The sequence below is a fragment of the Lagopus muta genome, chromosome 6, assembly GCF_023343835.1.
Source record: "Lagopus muta isolate bLagMut1 chromosome 6, bLagMut1 primary, whole genome shotgun sequence".
NCBI classification, from domain to species: Eukaryota; Metazoa; Chordata; class Aves; order Galliformes; family Phasianidae; genus Lagopus; species Lagopus muta.
Window position 1 is genome coordinate 30,240,689 of NC_064438.1, and position 25,929 is coordinate 30,266,617.

Consider the following 25,929-nt stretch of genomic DNA (forward strand, 5'->3'; position numbering starts at 1 on the left):
AGAGGTTAATGAGACAACAGAATGCTTTGCTTTTAAAAGGACTGCATCAGGAACTGTGTTACAACGCATTTGAGTGTGTGGGTGTTGGCATAAATATTTACTGTGAATATAAAAATACAAAGCTGTATACCATGTATCTGTCTTTAGTAGCTAGAATTTTGTCATCTGTATCAGTCTTCTCTGAAAAATGGGAAAGCTGGAGCACTTAACTCTGTAGTAGTCTGGGTGTGGTTAGGCTGGTGTGCGTGCGTTACAGGGAGGGCTGAAAGTAGAAACTGATAACATTTTTCTATAAATGAGAAAGGGGTCCCAATCTGAAACCTTAACAGTTTTCAGGACAATTATGATAATTTTCTTTGCTCTCAAATTGAAAGGGAAACTGAGAAACATGGGAAAAAAAAAAACCTCTAGTATCTTTATTTCTTAGTATTTGCTTAGACTTGAGCTTCTTGTGTGAAACATCTTTGCACTCCCAATGCTTTGTCCCTTCATAGACAATTTGGGTCTAATCCAGTACAGCTTTAGCTAATCCAGTTCAGTAAAATTGCACAAAAATTTCTCTTCTTTCCTTTTTTTTTTTTTTTTTTTTTTTTTTTGGATTACACTGGGAGATTACCTAAACTGCCTCAGAGTCAGGCCTAATAAGTATTGCTGGTGCAAGATGAGTTGTAGAATGCTGCAGATTAAAACAGATGGGAAGACAAGGCTTAAGGAGAAAGAGGCGTGTAAGAATGTGGAACTATTATCTTAGTTAAAGGGTGTTGAATACTGCCTATGCCTGCTGCTTCTAGAAGTTGCTTTGTAATTCTTGTTGCACTCAAGGCTAAGTTAAAGTGTTGTTTGAAGAGATGACAAAGCTGATGTAAACACTGTTAGCAAAAAAGATGTGCTCTTGTTTCCTTTCTTCATTGGATTCTGTTGCTCTTTTTTTTTACTCATTTTGTTGTTTCTGGTGTTGATCGTATCTTTTGGTGAGCTGAGTTAGCCTTTAATGACTTTTTCATTTAGAATCTGTGGATGGGTAACTGTGCTTTTTTTGCTGCATTCCAAATAGGAACACATGCGCACAAATAGCATCTGTTGGCTTAAAATCATAGTTAACCAAAAACATCTTAGTAAAGAGAACAAAGTGCAGAAAAAAAAACATTTTAGTTGTTTACAGTTACCTTAAAACATTAGTGTAGATATCAAATATCGGTGCAACTTTCTTAAAGGTGTAATACAAGAAAAGGAAACAAAGCAATAGCGTTGCAACTTGCCAGCATTATTACCCATGTGTCATGAAAGCTGTATCTTGATGGAAAAGATTCCTACTATACCACCATACATAGAATTGTAGATGTCTTTGGATCTGGGATTATATGACTTTCCCATTTTCTGAAATAGGAGTTAAATTGTCCTTATTTACAAAGCATTGGTTGTACTACTCTTCTGTAAGCTGATAGCTGTAAGTAATAGACCATAGTATAGCGAGGCAAATGAAATATCTCCATGTTATTGCCTAAACATCAAGACATACAGCTGTAAATCTGCAGTCCTGATTTGCATTTTGCTAGGAAGTTCTTCATGTCCTAACATAGAGATACATTATCCTTCTTTAGCCCTGAAGTAACCAAGCTACATTTTGAAACCATTCTCAACACATCTGAATACATGTCTGAGTGAAAAATATTTTGAAACCTTGCTGTTCCCAACTATGCTTTTCTCTCAAATTGTGCTGATAGAGAAGTCTAGGGAGAAAATTTTCAGAACCATTTTATTAATGCAGCTTGACACCAATATGCTGTCTTACTGAGTATTACCTAAAAGAGAAGGAAGATCAGTGGTATTTTTAGTAGTTGCCTGACTCAGAACAGGAAACTTAAAAATTTCTGGGTACGTCATAGCGTCTATGAATTTAGGTAAGTCAGCTAAGACATCTCATTATTCTGGGATTGTGACCATGCTTTGAGTCAGCTGAAGATATTGGAATGGCTCATTCATCATGCTTTCTTTATATATATTAGTGCTACTTTGTAAAAAGTATAAAAAGGAAGAGTGATGAAAGCAACAACTAATGGAGTGAATGGTGTCACCTCAATTTTCTAGCCAAGGAAGATTGACTCTTTCTGTGATACCAAGGAGAATACAGAGGAAAAAAAAAACTGATTACCTCTCGAGAAACTGAACATGAGTAGAACAGAGTAAGTAAGGCTAGTGCCAGGCAAAATGGCTGAGCCTGTTGCACTGGAAGGGAAAACTCCCTCTTCATATCTTCCCCTCTCCTAGCAAAGTCCTCCTTTCTTTTTTTTTTTTTTTTTTTCTATTCACGGCATCATTGGAACAAGTCTGCTGTTTGTCTGTCTTTCCACTAATTAAAGTCAGGTCATTAAACAAGTTAAAAACTAGGCCAGCAAGGAGAGAAGTTAATAACTTCTGCTAGTTGTCAACGGTTTACGGGCTGGTTCGGCCCAGTCCCATGACTAGTGGGGCAGAGGGATTTTGCAAAATCCATGCCTCTGGAAAAAGGAGATGGGGACCCCAAAGTAATTAAAAACAGGCAACGATCTGAGGAAAAACAAAGTAATTTACTAAATACGGTACTGGAATGCAAGATAACACACCATAATACAATATAATCAGAATTGAAGCTAATAAATATAATGAAAGAGAGAGTGTCCAAAAGGTGGATAGGCCTCACCATAATGCTGAGGTAAGATGCGCAGTCCAATTGAGCAGCAGGGAGACAGGAGGAGAGCTAGCGAAGAAGAGCAGACGAAAAAGAGCGCATCAGGTGACCTTGCCAGAAGTTATATCTCCTCTCTGGGACTGCAAAGTCCCCTGGGGAATGTAGTAGTTCTTCTCTTCTGAACAGGTACTCAGAACTTGAGCATTAATAGTTAAACTCCCAGTGCCCCACATGATGTTATGATGCAGAATACCAAAAACCAAAATTCACAAAACCATGATACTAGTTTAGTGGGTGGAATGGTTCACTAGTTGTCTGATGGAAACCAAAGCTAGTGCGAGGGAAGATCTTTAACTCTGCTATTAAGAGACAGAATAGACAGGGGAAGAAAGACCACGCCTGCTGTCAGTGAAGAATTGTTAGGTCTCCAATACACCAACTGCACATGCAAAGTTCATGCAAACTTCTTCTGGTACTGGCTAAAACTGAAGCTGAGAGTCATTCATCATTCCTAAGCAGTGAATTAAATTGTGTGAGGATTCAGAACTTTTAGAGCAGTACTTAAGCTTAGTTGAGAGTTAAACAGGAAGGAAAAAAGAAGGTAAGAGAAATTGAGGAAGGGGAGCTTGAATAGACTTGGTAGGGAGTCAGACCTTGTCCAGAGTGGAGAACAGGAAGGAAATACAACAAAACAAGTGGTGTGCAGCAGGTTGTTACAGTTGGCTTTTGTAGGAAAGTGCATGAAGGAATCTGTAACCATTAGGGTATTTCCATGTGTTGATGTTCAGCTACTGCTGATTAGCCGTGAAGAAGTCAGTATGACAATACATGGGATCTTGGTTACGTCAATTCAGATCAGATATTAGGAAAAGGTTCTTCACCAGAGGTTGATCAGACTCAGAAACAAATTCCCCAGGCAATGAACATAACTGCAAGCCTGCTAGAGTTCAAAGAGCATTTGGACAACATTCTCAGATACAGTTTGAATTTTGAGTGATTTTCTGTGGAGTCAGGAGTTGGATCCTTGGGATTCTCTACTGATCGGGGATATTCTATATTTCTATGAATTTTGTAGTGGCTGAGTAAAGAAGGGAAGGAGATAGTAGTAGTAAAGTTTTTAGAAGCTACAGTGCTTATTGTGACATAAGAAAAGCATCTTAATTTCTGGAAGAGGTTGTTAAATACAACTCTATGGAATATTTATTGTAGCTGGCTAGCAAGATAGATACCCAGTAACTCTTTGTGATATATTCTGGACATAATAGTAACTGCACCTATCCCAGCTGATGATTAGATGGAGGATGTTTTGTTTACTTATTACTGCCAATGAGAATTTTATAGCAGCAACTTGGTTTCCATTAGATGATAGGTTTCTGTGGACAAAATTGACAATAAGTGCTCTGACAATTTTGCATGGCTGTCAAAAATTATGTACTGCTGTTTGAAAACACGCCAAATGCTAATGGTTACCTCTGGGAGATCCATTTTACAGTCTTAATATACAATAAATATACTTCAACTCATAAAAGACTTCACTGCAATATGAATAAATACTTGAATAGATATTGTTCTTAAATTGGTCTAAGATCAAGAAACCTTGTATTTTAGTCTTCAAAGATTTTAAGGGAATGAAAAGTATTTAAAAAGTTTATCTTGGTACTTCACGCAGTAGCGACTGGAGGAGCAGTTTTTGTAACCATGCTTTGAAGCCTGTCCTAATCCTTCTGTCTTTGAATATCCCTTAATGTTTCCCTGGATTCATTTCTGTTTGCAGTGTAAACAAATGTAGCCTACTACTGTAGCTGTAATACTCTGATACTACAAATACAGCAGTTACATCGTCTTAGTTCTCCGCATCTATTTTAATTGCCAACATTGAAGTAGCAGACTGACATATCATGTGAGTAGCTTTAGGTTTTGGATTTGCTTGTCTGTATTAGCACTGACCACAAAAAATTAACTATCTGCAATACTAATGCTTAAAGACTTGTAATCAAAAAATGGGACACAGGCATTTTATTTGCAAACATTTTATCCTAGATACTTAAGGTAACAAAAATAGAGTTACTACTTGAATTTTAGTTTTGCTTTTCCTAACTTAAATGACAAAGTGGTGGACAAATCAGTATGAGAAATTTAATAAAGACTTTGTTTTGTTCTTGAACCATGGTTTTGGAAAATGCGAGTTTCATACAAACAAAACTCTAAAGGCTTTTAAAACAGGAGACAGATTATATTATGTTGTTTTTGATGTTCCTCTTACAAGGAAGGGAAGAGTTTATAAATAACTTCTGTAATTGAAGTGGTTTGCTGAATTGCTAATTAACATTTTAAAAGCAGAACAGCATTCTGTCCATAACTAGTATGCACTTCATGAGGTAAATTTGCATATAGATCACATGGAAACATGATGCATAGTTTCTTGTAGGTAATTCAAATGAAACTAATATACACTGAGTGTATTGCTTCACTACATGCAGCTTATTCAGAATCCATATTCTTTGAAGATTTCATAAAACAAGAGAATTAATCACAGAATCTTGGGATTGTTTAAATTGAAATGGATCTTTTCATCTGGCCCAATGCTGTGTTTAAGCAGGGTTACCCAGAGCAACTTGTGAAGGATTGTATCTAGACAGGTTTTCAATATTTTCAAGGACGGAGCTCACCACAGTCTCTCTGGACAACCTGTGCCAATGCTCCATCACCTGTGCAGTAAAGAAGTGCTTCCTGACATGCAGATGGCATTGCATTTAAAACTTGTCCATTGCTGCTTGTTACTGGGCCCCGCTAAGATGAACTTTGTGTCATCTTGTCGCCTCCCATTAGATGCTTGTATGTATTGATAAGAATCATTCCTTCTAGCTCTCTCTCCTCCAGACAGAAGAGTCCCAGCTCTGCCAGCATTTTCTCTCATGAGAGATGCCCCTGCTCCTTAATCATCATCTTTGCCCTTTGTTAGACTCCCTTCAGCATGTCTTTTTTTTGTGCTGAAGTGCCTAGAACTGGACACAATTCTTTAGATGCAGCCTCACCTGTGATGAGTAGATAGGAAGAAGGATCTTTTCCCTCACCTTACTGGTAATGCTCCTACTAATGCAGCTTGGGATACTGTTGACTTTTTCTTGCCACACAGGTGTATTGCTGGTGTTCTTGTTCAGCTGGCACCAATGCTTAGCTTGCTGTTCACCAGGACCCTAAGGTTCTCCTCTGCAAAACTGCTTTCCAGCCAGCTGAACCCCATGCTGATGCCTGGGATTATTATAAGTGCATAACTTTGTCCTTCCCACTGTTGAACTATGTGAGATTCCTGTATGCCCTTTTTTCACTCCTGTTGAATTCTTTCTGAGTCATTCTTCCAAATTTTGTAATATTTGTAAACTTGCTGAAGGTGCATGCTATCCAATTGTCAGGGTCAATAACAAAGATGTTGAACAGTAACGGCTCCAGTATTTAATCCTGGAGTATACAAGTAGGGTGTTTCTTTAAGTCTCCAATAGTAATTAGTGCCACTGATCACAAACCTTTGGGCCTGGTTGGTCAGGTAGTTTTCAGTCCTACTTATCTAACCCATACTTTGTCAGCTTCACTGTGATGTTATTGGAGAAAGTGTCCAAAGTTTTATTAAGATAAACAGCAGCTACTGATCTTCCCTCATCCACCAAGCTAGTAACTTCATTGTAGAGTTTAATGAGGTTGTTCAGGCATGGTTTCTGCTTTGTAAATCCATCTACTCTTGATCACATCCTTGTCCTTTGTGCTTGAAAATGTTTCCCAGGAGGATTTTCTTAATCACTTTTCCAGGGACTGAGGTGAGAACGACTGGTCTCTGTAGTTTCTTGGATCTTTGCTCTCATGGATATTGTCTTCAGAAACCTCAGCTGATTGTCATGATTATTCAAAGATAATCAAGTGGCCCTGTAATGACAGTGGACTTTTACAGAACCCCCAATTTCTAGGTGCAACCTGTTTAGTCCTATGGACTTGAATATATCCAGTTTAAGTGCTCTCTAACCTGGTCATCTTCCATCAAAGGTAAGACATCCCTGTACCAGCTTTTTCCTCTGACTTCAGGGGCCTGTCATTTCTGAAAGAAAGTGAAGACTGAAGTGGTGAAGGTATTGAGTACCTTGGTCTTTTCCATGTTGTTTATCACCGGTTCCCCTGTTCTATTCAAGAATTATTCAATTGATAATTCATTATTGTTTGACAAATTAGGAGTTTTATCTTGCTGTTTAGAAACAAAGAGCTTATGAGTGCATCAATATTCTAAGATTAAATGTGATAATTTCAAAAGCTATTAAATCAAGTTATTTCTTTTCGTGACTGAAATTGTTCTGCATTGTTTTGGATCAACAATAATAAAATTTTGTTACTCCTAATATCTTAATATAACAAATATAACTCAAGACTGTAGCTACTTAAGATGTACCAGTCATAGGCTCTATTTTTCCCTCAGTGTTTTTCCTTTAGATTATCATCTCTGCAAAATTGAGTTACCATCTCGCTGTTTGAGGACTGTCAACCTATATTCCAAACTTACTTTAGACTATTTCCCAGTCTAAAATCTTACTGCATATCTTGTGGATTTGTGATACCTGAAGACTTCATATAGATGAAATAGAGGTAATTATTTCTAAGATCTTTCTGGATATTTCTGGCCTTTCTGAATTATTGTGCATATTGTGATTATCCTGACTGCCACTTAGATCTCCAAGATACACGTCCTCTTATTAACTTCTGTTGCACCTTCTGTGCAAAGATACAGGCTATACCTAACATTTTCCATTTCAGCCTGCGTGTCCTTTCTAGGTATGCAGTTTTCCCAAGTATCTTAATAGTGTGTACTGCCAATCAGCATATAGCTCTTTTGTGGATCTTTTTTGTCCTGATGTGTTCAACATATTTGCCCATCATAGTTTGACTGTATCTTGATTTTTCTTAAATGACATAATTGTATTTTCTTACAACTCATTCTAATTAGAAGAGATTGTTAATATTTGTGCTTAGTGAACACATAATCCTTTTTATAATAGTGTAAACAATGCAAGCAAATCATGCATTAGAAGTGTACATTTATAGCAGTTAGAAATGAATGTAAGTGAAACTGGAAGTTCAAGGCAAAGTCTGTAAATTAAAAAGACCCTCTGAAGACTGACTTTGGTAGATGCTGTGAACAAACAGCTCCTGTTTTACTTGAGCAGTTTCACAGCATGACACACTTAAGCAACAGTTGTATTTTCATCTCTCTTTGTAACATGTGACTCTACAGTCAAAGGCAATCAGTGTGGAGAAACCAACTGAATTAAATTGGAATGAAATACCAGAGACAGCTTAATGTTTGCTGCTCACAGATTAACCATTTTCTGTTTCATGGGATGGAGAAAAGGCCAAAGCATTCAAACTGATTTACAGTTTCTGCATTCAATTTAAGAAGCTTACAGTAATGAAATAGAGTTATTATCAGTATAAAAACTTGAAGCAAAATACTGAAATAACATAGAAATTGTAATTTATTAAATCTGTATTGTCTATTTAAAACAAGTAAAGAGAAGTGGTTCAACTGAGTTTTTTCTTGATAAATCAGGATAATGCACAAATTGAGATCAAATTCACGTAACTCTGTAAATATAAACTAACAGTATATAGGATTTCTAAAAAGCTGTAACAGCTGCTTTTTTTCTTTCTTCTTTCTGAAAAAGTGATGCTTGATGAAATTGAACCTAAAAATAATATAAGAAATCTGCTTACTGCTTTCTAAAAATGTTCTTGAAATTATATGTAATAAAAATAAAGATATAAATTGTTTTATCAAAATATTTGCTTTATATCAGTGAATTTAATATTTTGCTATGCTGATGTTACATTAAATCTATGATAAGACGTTTAAATAATCACACAATCTCAGGTTGGAAGGAACCTCAAAAGACTGTATAGTCTGATCCCCCCCCTGCTTAGGAGGGTGTCCTACAGTAGATCACACAGGTAGGCATCCAGATGACACTTGAATATCTCCATAGAAGGGAGCTCCACAACCTCTCTGGGCAGTCTTACTACAAAGAAATTCTTCCGTGTGGTAGTATGGGATTTCCTTTGTTCAAGTTTTAAGCCATTGTTCCTTGCCCTATCCCTATGCACAAAGTGAAGCTTGGCCTCATCCATTTGCCTTTCCCCTCCCTTTAGATATTTATAAACATTAATTAGGTTCCCTCCCAGTTGACTTTTCCAGAGGCTGAACAGACCCAGGTTACTCAGTCTTTCCTTATAAAAGAAATGTCCAAGGCCCTTTATCAGCTGTGGTCCTCAACTGGACTCCTAGGTGATCCCTGTCTTTTTCAAACTGGGACACGCAGAACAGGATGCACTATTCTAAATGTGGCCTCGCCAGGGAGAAGAGGGAAATATTAAATAATAAAACATTAATAAATAATGCTTATAAGTAGTGACTCTTAAGTAGAAGCATCTAACTCTTTATCTTAACCATGGTATTACCATGTTGCTCCTAGTCTGAGTGATATATTCAATTGTTTGTGTCAAAGGAATTTTTCTTTGGAGTTGGATTATGACTACCCTTAAATTTAGGTAATTAGGGCCTCTTGTGCCCTGCAAGTGAGTGTTTAGGATTTTCCAGAGCATAATCAAAGATTTCTTCAGGGTTGAGTGTTATATTTCCAGTGAGAACAGGACAAAAAAAGTCAAAACTTGTTGAATATTCTACAGGAGACATTTTAAAGGCCAGATCAAGTGCACTAGGAAGGTAATAGAAATAATTTATAGTTCCTCACTAGAGTGATGTTCTCTTTGCCACTTACATTGTCCTGTGTGATACAAACCTTGAAGACAGCGTTAAAATGAAAACTGCTGTTTTTATCAATGTTTGAGACTACAGTAAAGGATATATGACATCTTTCTATTTTAGGTACAACAAGACTTCCTAAAATAGCTGTAAGTGATCACTTAGCAGTTCTTTGCCATCGGTACACACTAACTTTACTAACCCGTTGAATTTACAATGATGAACATCGAGTGTTTTGAGTGTTTTGAAAGCTGTGTGACCATGTTGGCTCTCATTTCTCTTTAGTATGTTAGAAAATGAAGGTGGAAGAAATTTATGCACCAAAGAGACTGATTTCTTTGGAAAGAGGCATTTTAAGTTCCAATTTTACAGTGTCTTAGCCATTTCTGTATTAGTATGTCTACCCTCAGTGTAGAAAATATTTTCTAATTGTCATTTCTGTAAGCTAGAATCTCTTACCTGAACAGAATTGCTGAATATTAACATAAAAGAGAACAATCTTTATTGGATGTACAGACTGAAGTAAATTGCTGCTTGTTCTTTAAGCCTCATTGGTTTTGTTACAGAACTATAAGTAAAAATAACAGAACTTTAGTACAGAGGATTCTGGCCAATAAGAAGCTATAATGTCTTTGACCATCTTGACTTGCTCAGTTTTTGAGGGAGAAGTTACATGGAGGCTAAAAGGGTCTGTGCCCATTCCTTTGACCTTATTGCATTTCCCATTTGTCAGCAACATGCTAAGCAGTGCAAGGCTCTGCCCTCAGGTCTCCAGCTGCACCCAGCAGCTTTGACTGCTATTAGCTGCAAAATACCAGTTCCTTCTGTGAGGCCTGAAATGCTAATCATGCTTCAAATCTGTGTGTCATCTACTTTACATAATGTATAATTTTTAGGTAATAGCTTGGTTTCTATGTCCAGAGAAATGTGGCTATAACAAAATTTCTGCAGCCACTAAGGCAAGCTCACCTAAAAGCTGCTGAACTTCCTTGAGTGTATTTTGGTAAACTGTGATTAATCAGCAGAAGTAATTCCAAGTTCTTTGGGGCACTTAACAGTGGAAAATGTCTTATTTTACACAGAATTGAAATGAGAATCTTATGCAGCCCTCTGAGTAGAATTTTGTTAACGTATACTTGGGTGATATTTAATGTTATAAAAGTGAGATTTTAAGTTTTTAGTCCTTTGGGAAGGCTAATTCTTTTTTTCTTTCCTGCAAAAGTAACCCTTAAAGCTGCTGGCATCAAGCCATTTCATGTGGTGATTACAAATCTTTTTCTGTAAGTTCCTGTCAGTAATGTAGGTATCAAATGTTGTCAATATATTCTTCAAAAGAAGCTGTTTTATCTTAAGAAATTGAAGCAGTGAAATAGTTTATAATTAAAAATTTATATTTATATATCATTAAAAGCCTATATTCAGTTTTGGAGAATATATTTTTTTATTACAGTTACATATACATTTTTAAATAGCTCTTTCAGTTTAACTTGAGCATGTATTCGATGCAGTAATTCATACCAGACAGCTTTGTTCCTCTTTTGAGGAAATGTCAGCTTTTATTGTGAAGAAACAAGCAACTTTTTTTTCAATCAACCACAAAGCAGACGTCTAAAAATTATTTTCTAAGTATTTGTAATGCTTTTGTATTCTAGCTTTTTTCTTATATTGTTTTTTCTTGTGATGTTGACCTAATAAATTTTTGTTAGTTTACCGCAAGAGATTATTTTTTCAAATCTTATATGGAAGTTTTGGATATTATTGTTGAGGTAAATACCACAGCATGAATTGCCAAGAAAGGTTTGCACATTCCTTTTTTTTTTTTTTTTTTGTGATTTACTATACATTAATTTTGAATTTATTTACACAAACTATAATTACTAATAAAGCTGTTTGTCATCTTGGGCTGGGAAGAAAAATGTTAGTAGTACTTCACTTCTGTACTTGATTCAAGAATCTGATTTTTCTGCCTTCGATGTGTCTAATTTATAATCTGAGAGGCAGTGCTCATTTTCACTATTTCTCTTTTTTTCCAGGGAATGGAGAAAATAATCCCAGTTTTGTTGCTGAGCTTGACAATCTTGATCCTGCCTAGTGTATGGATTAGCATAAAATGCCAATCCTGATTAGCCCAAAGAACTCTATTTTTCTTCTCATCAGGTGCTGTTTGCCTTTTTATCAAAGTGACCAGATAATGCTTAACACATTTCATCGCTATCTAGGTAAAAAAAAAAAAGTTTCCATTCTCATCAGGTTCTGGTGGACAGTAAGAACTTTGGGTTTCGGGGTTTCTGAAAGGTTTTGTTTAAAGGTTACCAGAAAATGGGCTTTATGGGTTGAAACTAGCTGAGACTTAGTGAGAAAGATTTCTTTTGTTAAGGAGCTATCTTTTTGGTAGTTAAATCCAGTGCAATTACTTCTGTAACAACTTCAAAAGGGAATGTTTTTCATCCAGATCGTGCAGATGTCCTTTAATTTGAACAGAGTTGTCATTTTTTTCCTTTTTTGTTCATTCTGTTAGTTCTCCATGTCATTTCTTACCACTAATTTCCTTTTAATTCCTACTTTTTTTTTTTTTTAATCTTCAATTGAAGTAATATAGATGCTTTTATACCAGCACTATCATGCTTCCATGTGTGTTGGATTTGCACGTCTTGTCCATACTAACAACCTGCTGCTCTTCCAGTTTGATCTGAGAACTTTTGGCTGGCTGGATACTCTTGTTCAAAGGGCAGCTTGACCTTCAACAATTCTCCTCCTTAGTTTCTGAGATGTGTCTGTACAGGCCTTGTACATCTGTGGTGAGAAGGCTGACATTACCCAGCCTCTCACACCCCAGTAACTTGCAGTCATTCTACTCTTCCTGCACACAAGGAACTTGAGTTTTTTTCATGTGGGTTAGGAGTGATGATAGGCTAAATGGGGAGTTCAGGTTATAAACAAGGACATGACATAGCCTGGACTTGAGGCTTTAATAATATAGATGGTCTATGAGACAGAGATTAAAGGGAGTTCAATTAACTTAGTAAAGTAAGTTGCAGCTCTGTCATCAGAGGGGTGAATTCTCTTATGTCTAATGCTAACTCTCATGAAATTGATGTTAGATGTGCAAATTGGACTGACAGCTGGGTGTTCCAGCAGAACAAATGAGATGTTTCTTGGAATTCAGATCTGTTTTCACTGGACTGCTAAAAACATCTAATGATATTTGAACAGTCATAGCTTTGAATAGTAATGGAAAAATTTTCCTTCTCCTTACTACTCTCCCACAGGCCCTTCATAGCTTCTGCCTTATTCCCATTACTTTTCTCCTTGTTTTGACTTATGTTGTCCTGCCTGTGCCAACCAAATGGAGAAAACTTTTTTCTTTCTTTCTACTGCAAACTAATGGTCACAAATGATTTCTGTTACCTAGTTCAGCATCTACACAACTACCTGTAAGATCATTCTATAAATGATGGGAAGAAATCCTGAATTCCTGTGACATCCTTGTACCCCAGTATCTTTGGAATGGCTGCAAAAGTTTGTGGAATGGATCAGGAACAAATATATATATATGTGTATGTATATATACACATATACACGTGTGTGTGTGCATATAAATATATATAAATATTATGATATATATAATACATACATAATATAATATATTGTATAATGTATAATATATATGCTATATAATATATAAATTATAAACATATATAAATATATATAAAATATATAAATTATAATACTGTATAATATTATATATATGTAATATACACACACATTATATGTAAAGTCATTAGGGACCAGTTCTCTAGCACAATTTTAGATGCTTTAGAATATCTAAAGTACAGAGCGGGCAAATCTGATCTGGGGTGACTCACACTTCTATCAACTGAAGTAAAATGATTTAAACATCTAAAATGGTGAAACGTACTTTGGTTTAGGCAACTGAATCCCACCAAACTCTGCCTATTATGTGACAGCTTTTTGATATGGAAAGTTAACATAAAGCCATCAAAATTAGTTATTCCTTCAGGAAAACAAATAGCTTGATCAGAAATAATCTGAATTTTTTACTAGAATCTTATCATGTGCTTTTTTTTTTTTTTGAGTCCATTCTAAAAATTGGTCTCTGCTTAATTCTGCATTCTTTCTACTGGGAGCTACCTTTGTTTTTCCATGTTATATTTCTAGTTAAGTTTCTTACAGTGTCAGTGTGTTAAGATATTTTGTCTGACTTTTTAACCAGAAAACAATGGATTATGTTGGGATTTTCTGGAAAACCATCTTGTAGTCCTCAATCCACTGAAATATCTTTTTATCTTTTATCTTATTGTTCTTATCTTTTATCTTTTATCTCTTATTTTATCTTTTTATTTTTTCTTTGTCTTAATAGAAAGTTTGAAGTGAAACTAATTGTAATTATTGATGAAACAAATATAGGGTGTAGGAAGACAGACTTGAGAGGTTTTTGGCATGTGTACGGAATTTGCATAACAGGTTTGCTGTTACAACAGGGCTATGAGCAACAGAAATAAAAGGATGTTTATGTCTCTTATTTGGTTCCTTTGGCATCTAGAAGTTAAAGATGAAAGAATTTTAAAGTATAAAGTATAGTTATGTGAATCAGAAATATGGCCAATAGACATTTTGCTGTCACGCTCTCCAATAGTGTCTCACTTTAGTATGATCTATATTAGTCACTGGGCCTTAAGTGCCCTGTTCCAGTGCAGTGATGAATGCGTGCTAAACTTAAAGTAAAAAAACTGAGAGCAAGTATATGCTTATGATCAAATAGCAATGCTTCCCAAAACAAGATTATATGCTAGACAGCAAGCCATTACCAAGTTATAATTTTATTTTTAAAGGAGATGTAGTGCTGGCAGCATTGACGCTGCTGGATCGCAGGGTGGCTTGTATGTATATCTGGCTCATTAGCTAGCTGATGATTTGGCTGATGAGCCCCCTTTTTAATTAGTCCTTGAATTTTCTAAAGAATATAGCTTAATTTTTTCCTCAGTTATGTAATATAACTACATGGAACAGTTGCAAATCCAAATTGAAGGACAGAAATATTTTCAAGTGAATTAAGCAGGCTGCTTTTTTCAGAGACATCTTCAGAGACGTTTTCTCAGACATCTAAGGCTTTTTTTTGTTCTGCTAAATTTGACTGAGGCAAACAGAAAGTGTTAGCTTACAAAAAGAAGTGTGTTTTCTCCTGTTTCATGCTAGAGGCCTTTGGGTTTGAGAAAGACTTAATGAAACTGAGAAATTTGTTCTGGTTCTTATTCTGGTTTACATAGATATTTTGAGTTATTGTGTTATAAGTGTTATTGAGCATTGATGTGGAGCATCTTGCAGATGTTACACAATAAGCCAAACATTACCTGAAAAAGTATTACAAACATATGTTTTCTTTGTGTGAATGTAGGTATTTATTGTTTCTTGACATTAAATATTAGCCTTAGAAGTTACTAAGTCTTCAGTTCATCTGAGAAATGAATTTGAGATGTTCATATGCACCAAAATGTTGATGATATTGTGAAAAGAATAATTGTACAGCATCTTGGTGGAATGCAGAATTTTCAGTTGGCAACCATTTTTAACAGCTGAAGAGAAGCCATCCATGAATGCCAGTATACATTAATTTTCACTTCACAGATATATGTAGAGTACATTTCACTACATGCCTAAAAGGCAAAAAGATGCCAGAAAAAAACTTACATGTCAAGAATATTTTTTTTAAACCTTGATTTATTCAAAGAAAGCTATAGCACCCACATAGTTTAGCAAGGAAAGACATCTAAATAAATGGCATACTTTTTTCAGTACTTCAGTACTGTTCACCTTTAGCTTCTTGTGAAGTCTATGAAAACAGTAAATATTCATCAGCAGTGAAAACTGACAAAATGCGCAGTGGCTGTAGCTGTACACAGTTAAGTCATTTGTACCAAAAAATCTACCACAAATTGTACCAAAAAATCCACCACAATGTTAGTGATACTCTTGGAATTCAGGCAGACGGTGAATTTATTTTGTTTGCATTGCTTTATTGCCCTATATTTAGCATGCTTAACTGATGATTAGCTGAGGCAAGTAGTGCTTTGGATGAAATAGAAACTTTGATAACAATTTAAAGAAAAAAAAAAAAGAAATACACCAGAGAATGTTACAGTTTAAGTGTAGTGGAAAAAAAGTGAAAAACTGTGACTGACAGAGTGGAAGTTCTTATGGAATGCTAATTGAAACTGAGAAAAGCACATCACATATCTTCATGAATATGGCTGCACTCCTTTCCTGACAATTTAGGTGATATGAAAACCCCATTTGTAAGGTGCGATGGTCTACATAAATGATTATCCAATCATAATTAACATAGAGTTCACTGTGAGCACATCCAAAAGCTGTATCTTGTCCAGAATCTTGTCGTAGGTGGTGAGTCTTGAACATATGTGAAAGCTCAGTTCAGAAGTTTTGCAGGATTTGTGACTTCCCTTTTCTTTATCAATTCTTACCCAGTTTTCCTGGGATCTCAAACAAAGCCAGATTTATGCAGATTTTTATTTGATAATGTTTCAGTGATGAATGATAAGATTTAGTCATAAGGGCAGAGCATGGCTTTCCACTTTCCATGTTTGTGATGCATTAAAAAAACATTCAGTTATATTTGCATTATAAAGAAATCAGATGAATCTTTTCAGAGCTTGCATGATGCTGACCAACTTAGGTTCCTCATTCCTCAGTGAGCAGTGACACTGAGTGTACTAATAGACTTAATTGTGTGGACACCAAAGCAATCTCTTTTCTTAGCTACTGCCAGTGTGCTGAGTCTTTGACCATTGTAAAGAGAAGATCAGTACTTACCTTTTCCTTCTGCTTTGGCTAAGCAAAAGAAGCTGGTATCTGTTGTTACAGCATACGTGAAATGGTGTAACTAGATCATCAAGTAAATTTAAGTGCCACACTGCCTTGTTTGTTTATTTAATAATTGTGTGTGAATAGTAATGTAGCTGCTTTTGCAAAAAAGGATGAAAATATTCTTGGTTCCATCCATGACAGATTCCTCAGACAGTTGCAGAAAGACATGTACTAATCCTGAACACTTTTTATTGTTAATTTATTACATTTCTACATACACTGAGTGATAAGTGACTGGCCACTTTCTGCATGCATACAGTCAGTACTTACCTGGTTGAATGTGTTGACATGCAAATTCTTAGGATTTTTTTTATTCCTAAGGAATCTGCTCTCCTAGATAAGTACAGCTGTTTAAGCTTTTTGAATATATACTTTGCTAAGAACATCTTTCTGAGTAGTGCTTGTGCTAGTTAAGAGTATACTGAAATTTTCTTAATTGAAATCCCTTCACAGTCTGCTTCTTCTCCTAATTCTCCATCAGCTTTCTCTCTGTCTTTTGTGTAGTAGCTCTCCCTCTCCCACTTTCTCTCTTCTTAATCCTTGACCCTGGGCAACTTTCTGCCTGTTCCTCCAGTTATTACTTCCTATTCTTTGTCTCCCATTTGGCATCCTGAGTGCCTCAAACACTCTCAGTGCTTCATTTCTTTCTGCCTTTTGTTCACTCGTCTTTCATTCCCTTTACCACAGATGTTTTAACTAGATTTCAGTGTCTGGAAACTTCTGTTTCTGAACAATAACCTCCTTCCCTATTAGAAATAAATTATTCTTCTCTAGGTTTTTTAGTCAGTCAGAGTCTGACGTCCTCTGAAATATGTTCCCTCTTTCTTTTTTAAAAATGTCAATTCTTGTATACTGTTATTTTTCTGTTTTAGAATTAAGCACACAGCTAAATATGAAATTTTAGTTAATTCTACAGATTAAATCCTTTTACTTGTCATAGTCTATCACAGCTGTATGTCCTAAACTACAGGATTAGGACATGCAAAGATGATTTAAAATTTTTTTGAAAAATCATAATGTATAAATCCTGAAAAACTTTATTCACCCTTTCTCTCTGACATGGCAGGTGTTATGCCAAAAATTGTGTGTGTGACTGCTTAGCACTGATAAGAACCATTTCATTACTAGAATCAATCCTGTATCTTTGTTGGATAATATGTTATCGCTTTCCCAGTAAAACATCAAGTTAAATACATTAAACTTAATACCTTTTCCTTTCTTTTGGATTCTTATGCACTGGTTACTCAGGGGAGTTTATACTGAGGATCATACACTGTGTGTAACATCACAGATAGCATTTCCCAGCCTGCAGTCCAGGCATAGGAGAGGATATCCACTGGGGTGAAGGAACATATGATGGTGATGTATGGATGTTTTTTCCTAAGTACGATGTACTGCCGTAGTCTGCAGTTAGAGCAGTTACAATTGTCTGCCATTTATGCTTTCTGTTCTTATGAGTTTATCATACTTCAAGATTTCCTGTTTCAAAATCTCTTGTGCATTTTTTTAAGAAATATTTTATCTGAGCAAAATAAGTTAGAGAAAAATGTTGTTGTGCAAAAAATATTTTCCTTCACAGAATTTTTTTCTACTATAACAATACTAAATTTTTCTGGAAGGCAATTATTGTGCAGGAATACATTTTTGACTTTCCGTAAAATGTAAGCAGCAAGACTTGAAAAACAGTAACCATTTGCAGGCGTCTGTAAGTCTCAGCATTTTTTTGCAACATACTACATCTGCAGGAGCCATGTTCCAGTAACATTTCTTCCATCTACTACACCCTCTGGGCAGTGCACAAGAAGCTGAGACCTTTTCTAAATGACAGTCAGGAGCTGGAATAGAAGTAAAAGCAAGCCACAGGAAGGTGCTCGAGTTCATTTTTGAGTTGTCAGCTTGATAATCAACTCCTTCAGAACAGATTAATGCCATGTAATAGTGCAGAACTGTCCAGTGCCCAGCTGGTGTCCCTTTCAGCTGGTGTGCCTGTGTGATGCTGCAGAATCAGGAAGAAAGAAATTTACCTGAAACTATTATAGTTACATACTATAGATGCATATTGAGATATCTGCTGTAATTATGCACTGTAGTACAGCTATGCAGAGTGTGTCCAACAGAATGCAGAGTTGCAATGAGTAGGTCTATTACTGGTACAATTTACTATTTGATTACTAGCTTTGATGCCTCTATCTCAGACTTCCTGCCAGCAAAATGTAGAAAATTAGTGTAATAAAACTTTTTGTGAGACCTTAAAGAGGCAAATGATCTCTCAGATCTCTGAATCTATTCTCACAACATTTCCACTCTCACTCAAGACATTGATGTCAAAGCAGTCTCATCAGCATCGCTAAGGGGTACAGGATGAGGTGTTTTACTCTTAAGAATCAGTGATTAATATGATATAATCCTTTTGCCACAAAATCTTATGTATTTTGTCAGTCATGTGATGCAAGATCGCTGCCCGTTGTCTTCATTTCTAGAATTTGAGTATCAGCGTGTTTTCCTGTTGGATAACAGGAAAAGAGGTGGCATATGACATACGTCTTGTTCCTGGAGAAGAAAGAACAGCACATACTATGTGATATAATCCATTTGCCATCCTCCTCCTCCTCTTTTTTTTTTTATCAGAATGCAGTTTTCCACTGATTAATCATCTGTATCATGGTCTTGATATAAATACCACACTAAGTGTTAATTAATTTTACTTCTCTCAGCAGTGTCTCTGGTTGTCTCTGCAGGCTGCTATTTTAATACTTGTTTCAGGTGCTTTTACATATTTCTATCTATGCAGACATTCCAATTGCAATAATTTCTCTAAAATCTTTATACGGTAACAATTGTGCAATGTAGAAGTGACCCAAATATATATATTTATATGTATATATATAATATATAAGGTTAGATCTCTACATTTCTCATTTTTGCAGATTTCAAGACTTTTGAAGAGAATTTAAAAGATATAAATTATTTAAAATCAATCTCACTACATTTCTCATGGTTTTTCACTTATCTTATGCCACTGTCTGCAGTGATTTGTTTTTCTCATAGGCAACAGAAGAACAAAGTAAAAGCCAGAGTGTACAGGAAAAAAATATTCTAAAAAACAAATTTATGAACTTTACGTTATTAAATTGCTTATTATATTTGTTTAATCTGCTGATGTTGTGGTCAAGGACTCTTGTAACTTCCCTTCCTAGATTGCTCTCTAAAACTTGTTAGTTTTCAACAAATTTCAGCATGTGCAGATTTTTGGCTGTACTTTCTATATAATGCCTTGTTCTTCCTACTCTTCCATAGTGACATTCAATGCCCTGTACACTACAAGATGTTTTGATGTGGAATACTGAAACCCAAAATAAAAACAAAAAAAACATAGAACCATGTCACATAGGTAGAGTTGTATTTAAAGATTACTGCATGCATGATTTAATCAAAACAAAATACAAACAAAAATTCGAACACCTCACCCGTGTTATTTTAGCCTTCTGGCTAGGGCCACAGATCAGAATATATACTTACTATGCTATGTACAGTATGCAATGTAATGTTGTATGTCTGCAAATTGGTAGTTTAGGTTATGTAGTATAATTAATATTCTGATTCAACATTTAACCAGATATTCTGATTCAACATTTAACTAGATTGTTTTGGATACTATCCCAATCTAGAAGTTACCATAAGCACTGAAATTCTTTGGCATTGAAAATGAGCTTTTAGCTAAAAGTTTCTGGCATTGCAGCTCAGAATCTTGGCCGAACATTGACTGTGGACTCTTGGCTGCAGTCACCAGAATCTTCTCTGGGAACAGTGAGAGACTCAGACTTTGCTCTAAAGTGCCAATTGTTTCTTCTTTTATGTTCCCTACTTGCTTTGTTCTTGTTTTTTTTTTTTTTTTGGCTTTTTTTAAATTTAAATATATTTATTTCTTTGCTTATAATGTCAGTGGTGTTTGGAGAGCTTTGTGTTCACTGCTGGGTTTGTTTGTTTAATGTTGGAGATTCACATCGAGGTTGTATATGATTGATTCCCTCTTACAGGAAGGTATCTTACACTGAGTTAGCACTTCAGAACACCACAATTTTTATTTGCTAACCAGAAAGGTAGGCCCCTTAATTTTCCTGGTAATTTCTCTGTTAATAAGCAACCTAACCATTTTTCTCTGTTATCAGCAATACTGAATTGCATTTATGGATAACTGGAGAAATTGGACACAGCCGAACTACAATAAATCAGTGATTATTCCAGCTATTGATACTTCAGGAACTTCTAGCTCTCGGAGCACTACAGGGACCATAGTCAACCACTTTACTGAATGGTTGGATCATAAAAACAGAGATGCACATAACATATATATATATATATATATATATAGATTGGGTGGGATCTGCATGTTTTCGATTTCCATATTTTTAAAATATGGAAGAAAAAACCATGCTGTGATCAAGCATGAAATATTTAGTCAAAGAAGCGTGCCAAAGGTAACATGCTATGACTTGCTGCTGTGAGATCTTGCAAAGATATTTACCTGATGGAATATAGTTGTGTTCAGTCAATCATATCATAAGTACTCTAAATGTATGCTGAGAATGTTCAGTTCTGCTGTGAAAACTACGCCTTTAAGTAACAACGTGGCACTTAGACTGTTTCAATTACAAATTGCTGAATAAATCTTTGTTGTTTTGTTGTGGTTCTAAAATGTATGACTCCTAAACCCTAAAAGTCCACAAAACCTGGCATTCTGAGACTGGTTTTATTTTATTTACATTTTTCTTCACTCCTTCTGAGAAGCAAACATTGAAAAGTAATCAATGTAAGATTTTCTTTGTTCATACTTCTAAAACTTATAAGAACGTTTATAAAATTTAATAAAATAGATACAATACAAAAAGATTAACCATTGTATTTTTGTCTTGTGCGTTGTAACAATGTAATCTGGAAGAAGTGGAGAGCAATTAAAAGATTTATATATAGAATAGACAAAAGCTGAAAAGACAGAGTGAACATCAGTCTCACATTTAAGTGGTTAGTGGTTAGGCAAGATATGTTCCCACAAGGAATGGGTATTATGATTCATTTTATTTTCTTTCACTAAGAAAAAAGGATGTTTGAAAAGCTGGTGGATTTTTTTTTTTTCTCCACAAGAAGTTTCTTTTTCAAAACAGCTGAGAAAGTTAAAACAGACTTTCTGAAAGATGCTGCACAGAGAGAACACAGTATGTCTGGGAGAAACTGGGGAGCTGTTTTATCTGTACCCCTGTGCAACATATGTCTTATCTGTAGATATGAAAAGATTTTTTCAATAATGTTATTTGTGCTTGAAAATTCTAAGTAGTCAACATTTCCAGGGAAGTGTTAAGTACTCAGCTTTCCTGCAATTACTTTGCCCAGCTTTAAATTAAATGTGCTTTTTATTTATTAATGCTTAAAAAAGCTTGTGCTTTAGGTGAGCGTTGCTAGTATGAAGATAAAGTGGAATTCTTCTTAGGTAAATGAAATGAATGATGAAATAAATAATGTTTATTGCATTTCAATGAGAATTTTTTTAAACCATGGAGATTATGCAGTGAAAATGTTTTAGTCATGCTGCCTTGTATTATTGCTTATTATTTGCAATTAATTCAGATTTTAGATACAACAGTTAAAATGTATTAATCTACTAATCTGTTAACCAAATTACATCTTCTATGTGTTATCTAGTACTTCTATGGTAGATGTTAACACTTAAAGCTGAATAATGTGCTACATGTGTTTGGAAGACTGAGATTGTTCCATTCTGGGAGGGTTTGAGGGGGGTTTGAGGATTTTTTAAAACTGGACTGAAGAACAGAAATACAAATTTCATATTTAAATGCTAATGGTGGGGAAAGTGCGAGGCAAAAAGTGAATTCCAAGAAATGTAGTGGTATGTGTCTATAGTATTTTATATAATCTATATGTAATGCTGTTTATTTTTTTATGAACTTATACTAGGAGCATATGTTAGTAATACAAAAGTTTCAGAGGCAATTTCATTTTACAAAGCTAAAATGCACTGAAAGGCTGACACTTTTTCAGGTTTCTAAATCAGGTTCAACTGACACACTGAGATTGTCATAGTAATGGAGAAATAACCACTGTTGCAGCTGTGAGCAGGCAGTGCCTGCCATTCCTTTGGCAGCAAAGCCAAGGGAATATTTGCACACTATTCTTTCTACATTGAGTGTTAATAGGAGGCATGACCTCATTAGTGTTAACTGTAAAACCTAGGAGACAGTTTGATTAGCAACTGGAATCTCTTGGAAAGTATTTGGGCTTTTTGGAGACAAAAATACCCAAAAAACAAAACAGAGAATAGAAAGCAATACAAGTTGAAAAAATAGCTAAAGTTGCTAAAGTATACGCATGGGGTATTACCCTCTATTTCTTGACTGTGGATATTTGTTGGGAGATCACTGCAGCAAGCAAACAGCAGTGTTAACTGCAGCAAAGGAGAGCAGCTGTCACTGGACAGGGTCGTCTTGGGGTTGATTCAGAGCAGCTCTGTTTTTTGCAAGATACTGACCTGGTCAGCTAATGGGGGAGCTTTTTTTTCAACACACAGCAGCTTCTGTTGTGATACTTGCCTCTAGGGCAGCAGTGGGTGACTACTATCATTACTGTCTCTGTGGCCTTCAGAGGCCTCTGCAGCACAGTTGGGACCTTCTGCAGTGTCCTCCCCTAATTGGCTCCAGAGCTTCCCAAATCTGGAAGATTGAGAATAAACAGCGGCTTGAGCTCGGCAACCCTCTGTAATGTACATTTGCTTCCTTAGCTAGGAATGAATGGTCTGTGAAATGCCTCCATGTTGCCCTTGTAAGTGGAATGAGATTTGGAGGTTCTGCTAGAAAATAGATAAATGGGGGTACGCATATTCAGTTCATGCATTAGTAAGGTTTCTTGAAGCATTATTATAGGGGTGGCCAGCAGGGACAGGGAGGTGATTGTCCCTCTCTACTCGGCTCTTGTGAGGCCCCATCTGGAGTACTGTGTCCAGGTGTGGAGCCCTCAGTACAAGAAAGACATAGAGATTTTGGAAAGGGTCCAGAGGAGGGCGACTAAGATGATCAAGGGGCTGGAGCACCTTCCCTATGAGGACAGGCTGAGGGAGTTGGGCTTGTTCAGCCTGGAGAAGAGAAGGCTGCAGGGTGACCTCATTGCAGCCTATCAATACCTGAAGGGAACCTACACCCAGGAGGGGAGTAAACTCTTCAAAAGGGCTGACAACAGCAGGACTAGGGGAAATGGTTTTAAGTTGAAGGAGGGAAGATTTAGGTTGGATGTTAGGGGGAAGTTCTTTACAAGGAGAGTGGTTAGGCCCTGGAACGGGCTGCCCAGGGAGGTTGTGGATGCCCCGTCCTTGGACGTGTTTAAGGCCAGGTTGGACGGGGTCCTGGGCAACCTGATCTGAATGTGTATGTTTGGTGGCCCTGCTAGGCAGGGGGATTGGAACTACATGATCCTTGGGGTCCCTTCCAACCCGGGTGATTCTGTGATTCTGTGATTATAAACTGTTACTGCTATTCATGTCCACATAATCAGAATTCTTAGATTTGTTTCTGAGTAGACCACACAAAGAAGCAGTTTCTACATACAATTTATAAAAATATTATTATTCCTTAATCCTGAGAATGGTGAGCTTCCTCAGTATCTCGCAATTGTTAGGATTTTATAATAAAATGAGACAGGCTTTGGATTTGAGCCCAGACACGCTACACCTTGTAGGCTGCATCTGGGCTCTTCTGGCAAGAGGTGAAATTCAAGAACATTTTAGGATAGTTTAATTCATTAAGATGTTCTGTTCCATGAGGACTTTACCTTTCAAGAAGAATATTAAAGCTTCAAGGATTGTTGCCCACTTTACCCAGTATTTTAATTTGCTATGCTTATTGATGCAGTGAGAGATCTGAATTATTTTGAGCCATAAGCTTTCAAAAGCTTTGAAAATCAACCTAAATTTAATCAAACAAGTTTAGAGATTATAACCCTCATGCTTCTTTTTACCATAATCTTTTACAATCAGGGAAAATACCAAAAATTAAAAATAAAATACAAAATCTTAAGTACAATTGTACAAGATTTGAACTTTCCACTAGAATGTTGCAGGGCAGATGTGTCTGCATATATAAAAGGAGGATAGTCCTTTGGTTTATAACATTGTATCACACATGTTCAGAGAACATATTGCCTCTCTGGAATTCATTGGTTTTATCAATGAGGGGCTATCATTCAGGAAAAAAAACTACTTTGGATAAAGTAGTTAGATACTTCCATAAAGAATAGATGCTGTAAATTGGAGAGAGAGTGACCTGTAACTGGAGTGTCTGATGCAGGGCTGTGGGCTGTTGGCTGTCAGTTCTTGCTCTTAACTCTCTGAATTCACCTTTACTTGTTTGTAACCAGACAATTATATGTTGATATTTTGCTTAAGGTTAATGGAGCAAGATCAAGAGTACCTTAAATGGCCTATAGGAAAGCTGGGGAGGGACTCTTTATAAGGGCACGTATTGACGGAACAAGGGAAAATGACTTTGAACTGGAAGAGAGTAGATTCATGCTAGATAATAGGAAGTAATTCTTTACTGTGAGGGTGGTGACACACTGGAACAGGTTGCTCAGAGAGGTTGTGAATGCCCCCCTCCCTAGAGGCTTTTGAGGCCGGGCTGGATGGGGCTTTGAGCAAGCTGGTCTAAACGGAGATGGTCCTGCCTATAGCAGAGGGTTGGAAGTAGATGATCTTAAAGGTACTTCCAACCCAAATCATTCTATGATTCTATAAAATATCACTTCCAACTAAAAGATTCATCTCATGTGTAACTGGCTAATGTAGATCAGTACAATAACCGCTAAGGGTGCACTTAGCTGATATCAGAAATTTTGTCTAATCAGCCAGTTGACCTGCTTTAGCTTAGTTTTGCACCTCATAGCCACCTCTGAAATATATTCTGGGAAAAAGCACATTAAAGAAGGCCTTTGCAGTGGAGATGAAAACTACCATCTAGTATGAAAGGGGCAAGGCAAGCAGCCCATAGTTTTGCTATAATTTTTTTTTCCATGAAATTTGAGAACAATTTTTTTCTCAAATGATAACATAATGAACCCCATTTATGCTATTTTATTTTGTTCTTATAACAAATAACAAATAGGAAAACTGAAAGTGTGTATGTGTTGATAGTGTTCACCAGAGTTTCAAAAATATTAAGAACATCCTACATGTAGATACTACCTGCAGATGCATACAATTACTTCCTTTTATTTCATTTTGTTGTTCCAGTAGAGACTGCTTTAAAAGAAGACTTCACTGAACGGCTGACAAATTTGGATGCAGCAAACAGAGATGAAGATACCTGGATCTTGGATTGCAGACTGTCAAACCCGTTGGCTCACTCAAGCGAGAAGGAGAAGATCAACAGGAATTCATTGCATTTGAGTCTGGAATTGAATGTGAGTAGCACTCAATATTGGATTTCAACAAGCATTTTTATATATGTTTCTGATCTGCATTTATTTCTGATGTGTCTAAAGCCGTGCTCCAAAATATGAGATG

At 36.1% G+C, this 25,929-nt stretch overlaps 1 protein-coding gene across 3 annotated transcripts in view; it reads left to right on the plus strand.

Moving 5' to 3' along the window:
• Positions 1-25,929, plus strand: part of FMN1 (formin 1) — a 176,677-nt gene that overhangs the window by 26,324 nt on the left and 124,424 nt on the right. For all 3 annotated transcript variants that reach the window (XM_048948464.1, XM_048948462.1, XM_048948463.1), the window contains one exon: positions 25,657-25,826. In XM_048948464.1, coding sequence (XP_048804421.1) covers positions 25,657-25,826 — 170 coding nt within the window. The remainder of the gene's footprint in view (positions 1-25,656; positions 25,827-25,929) is intronic.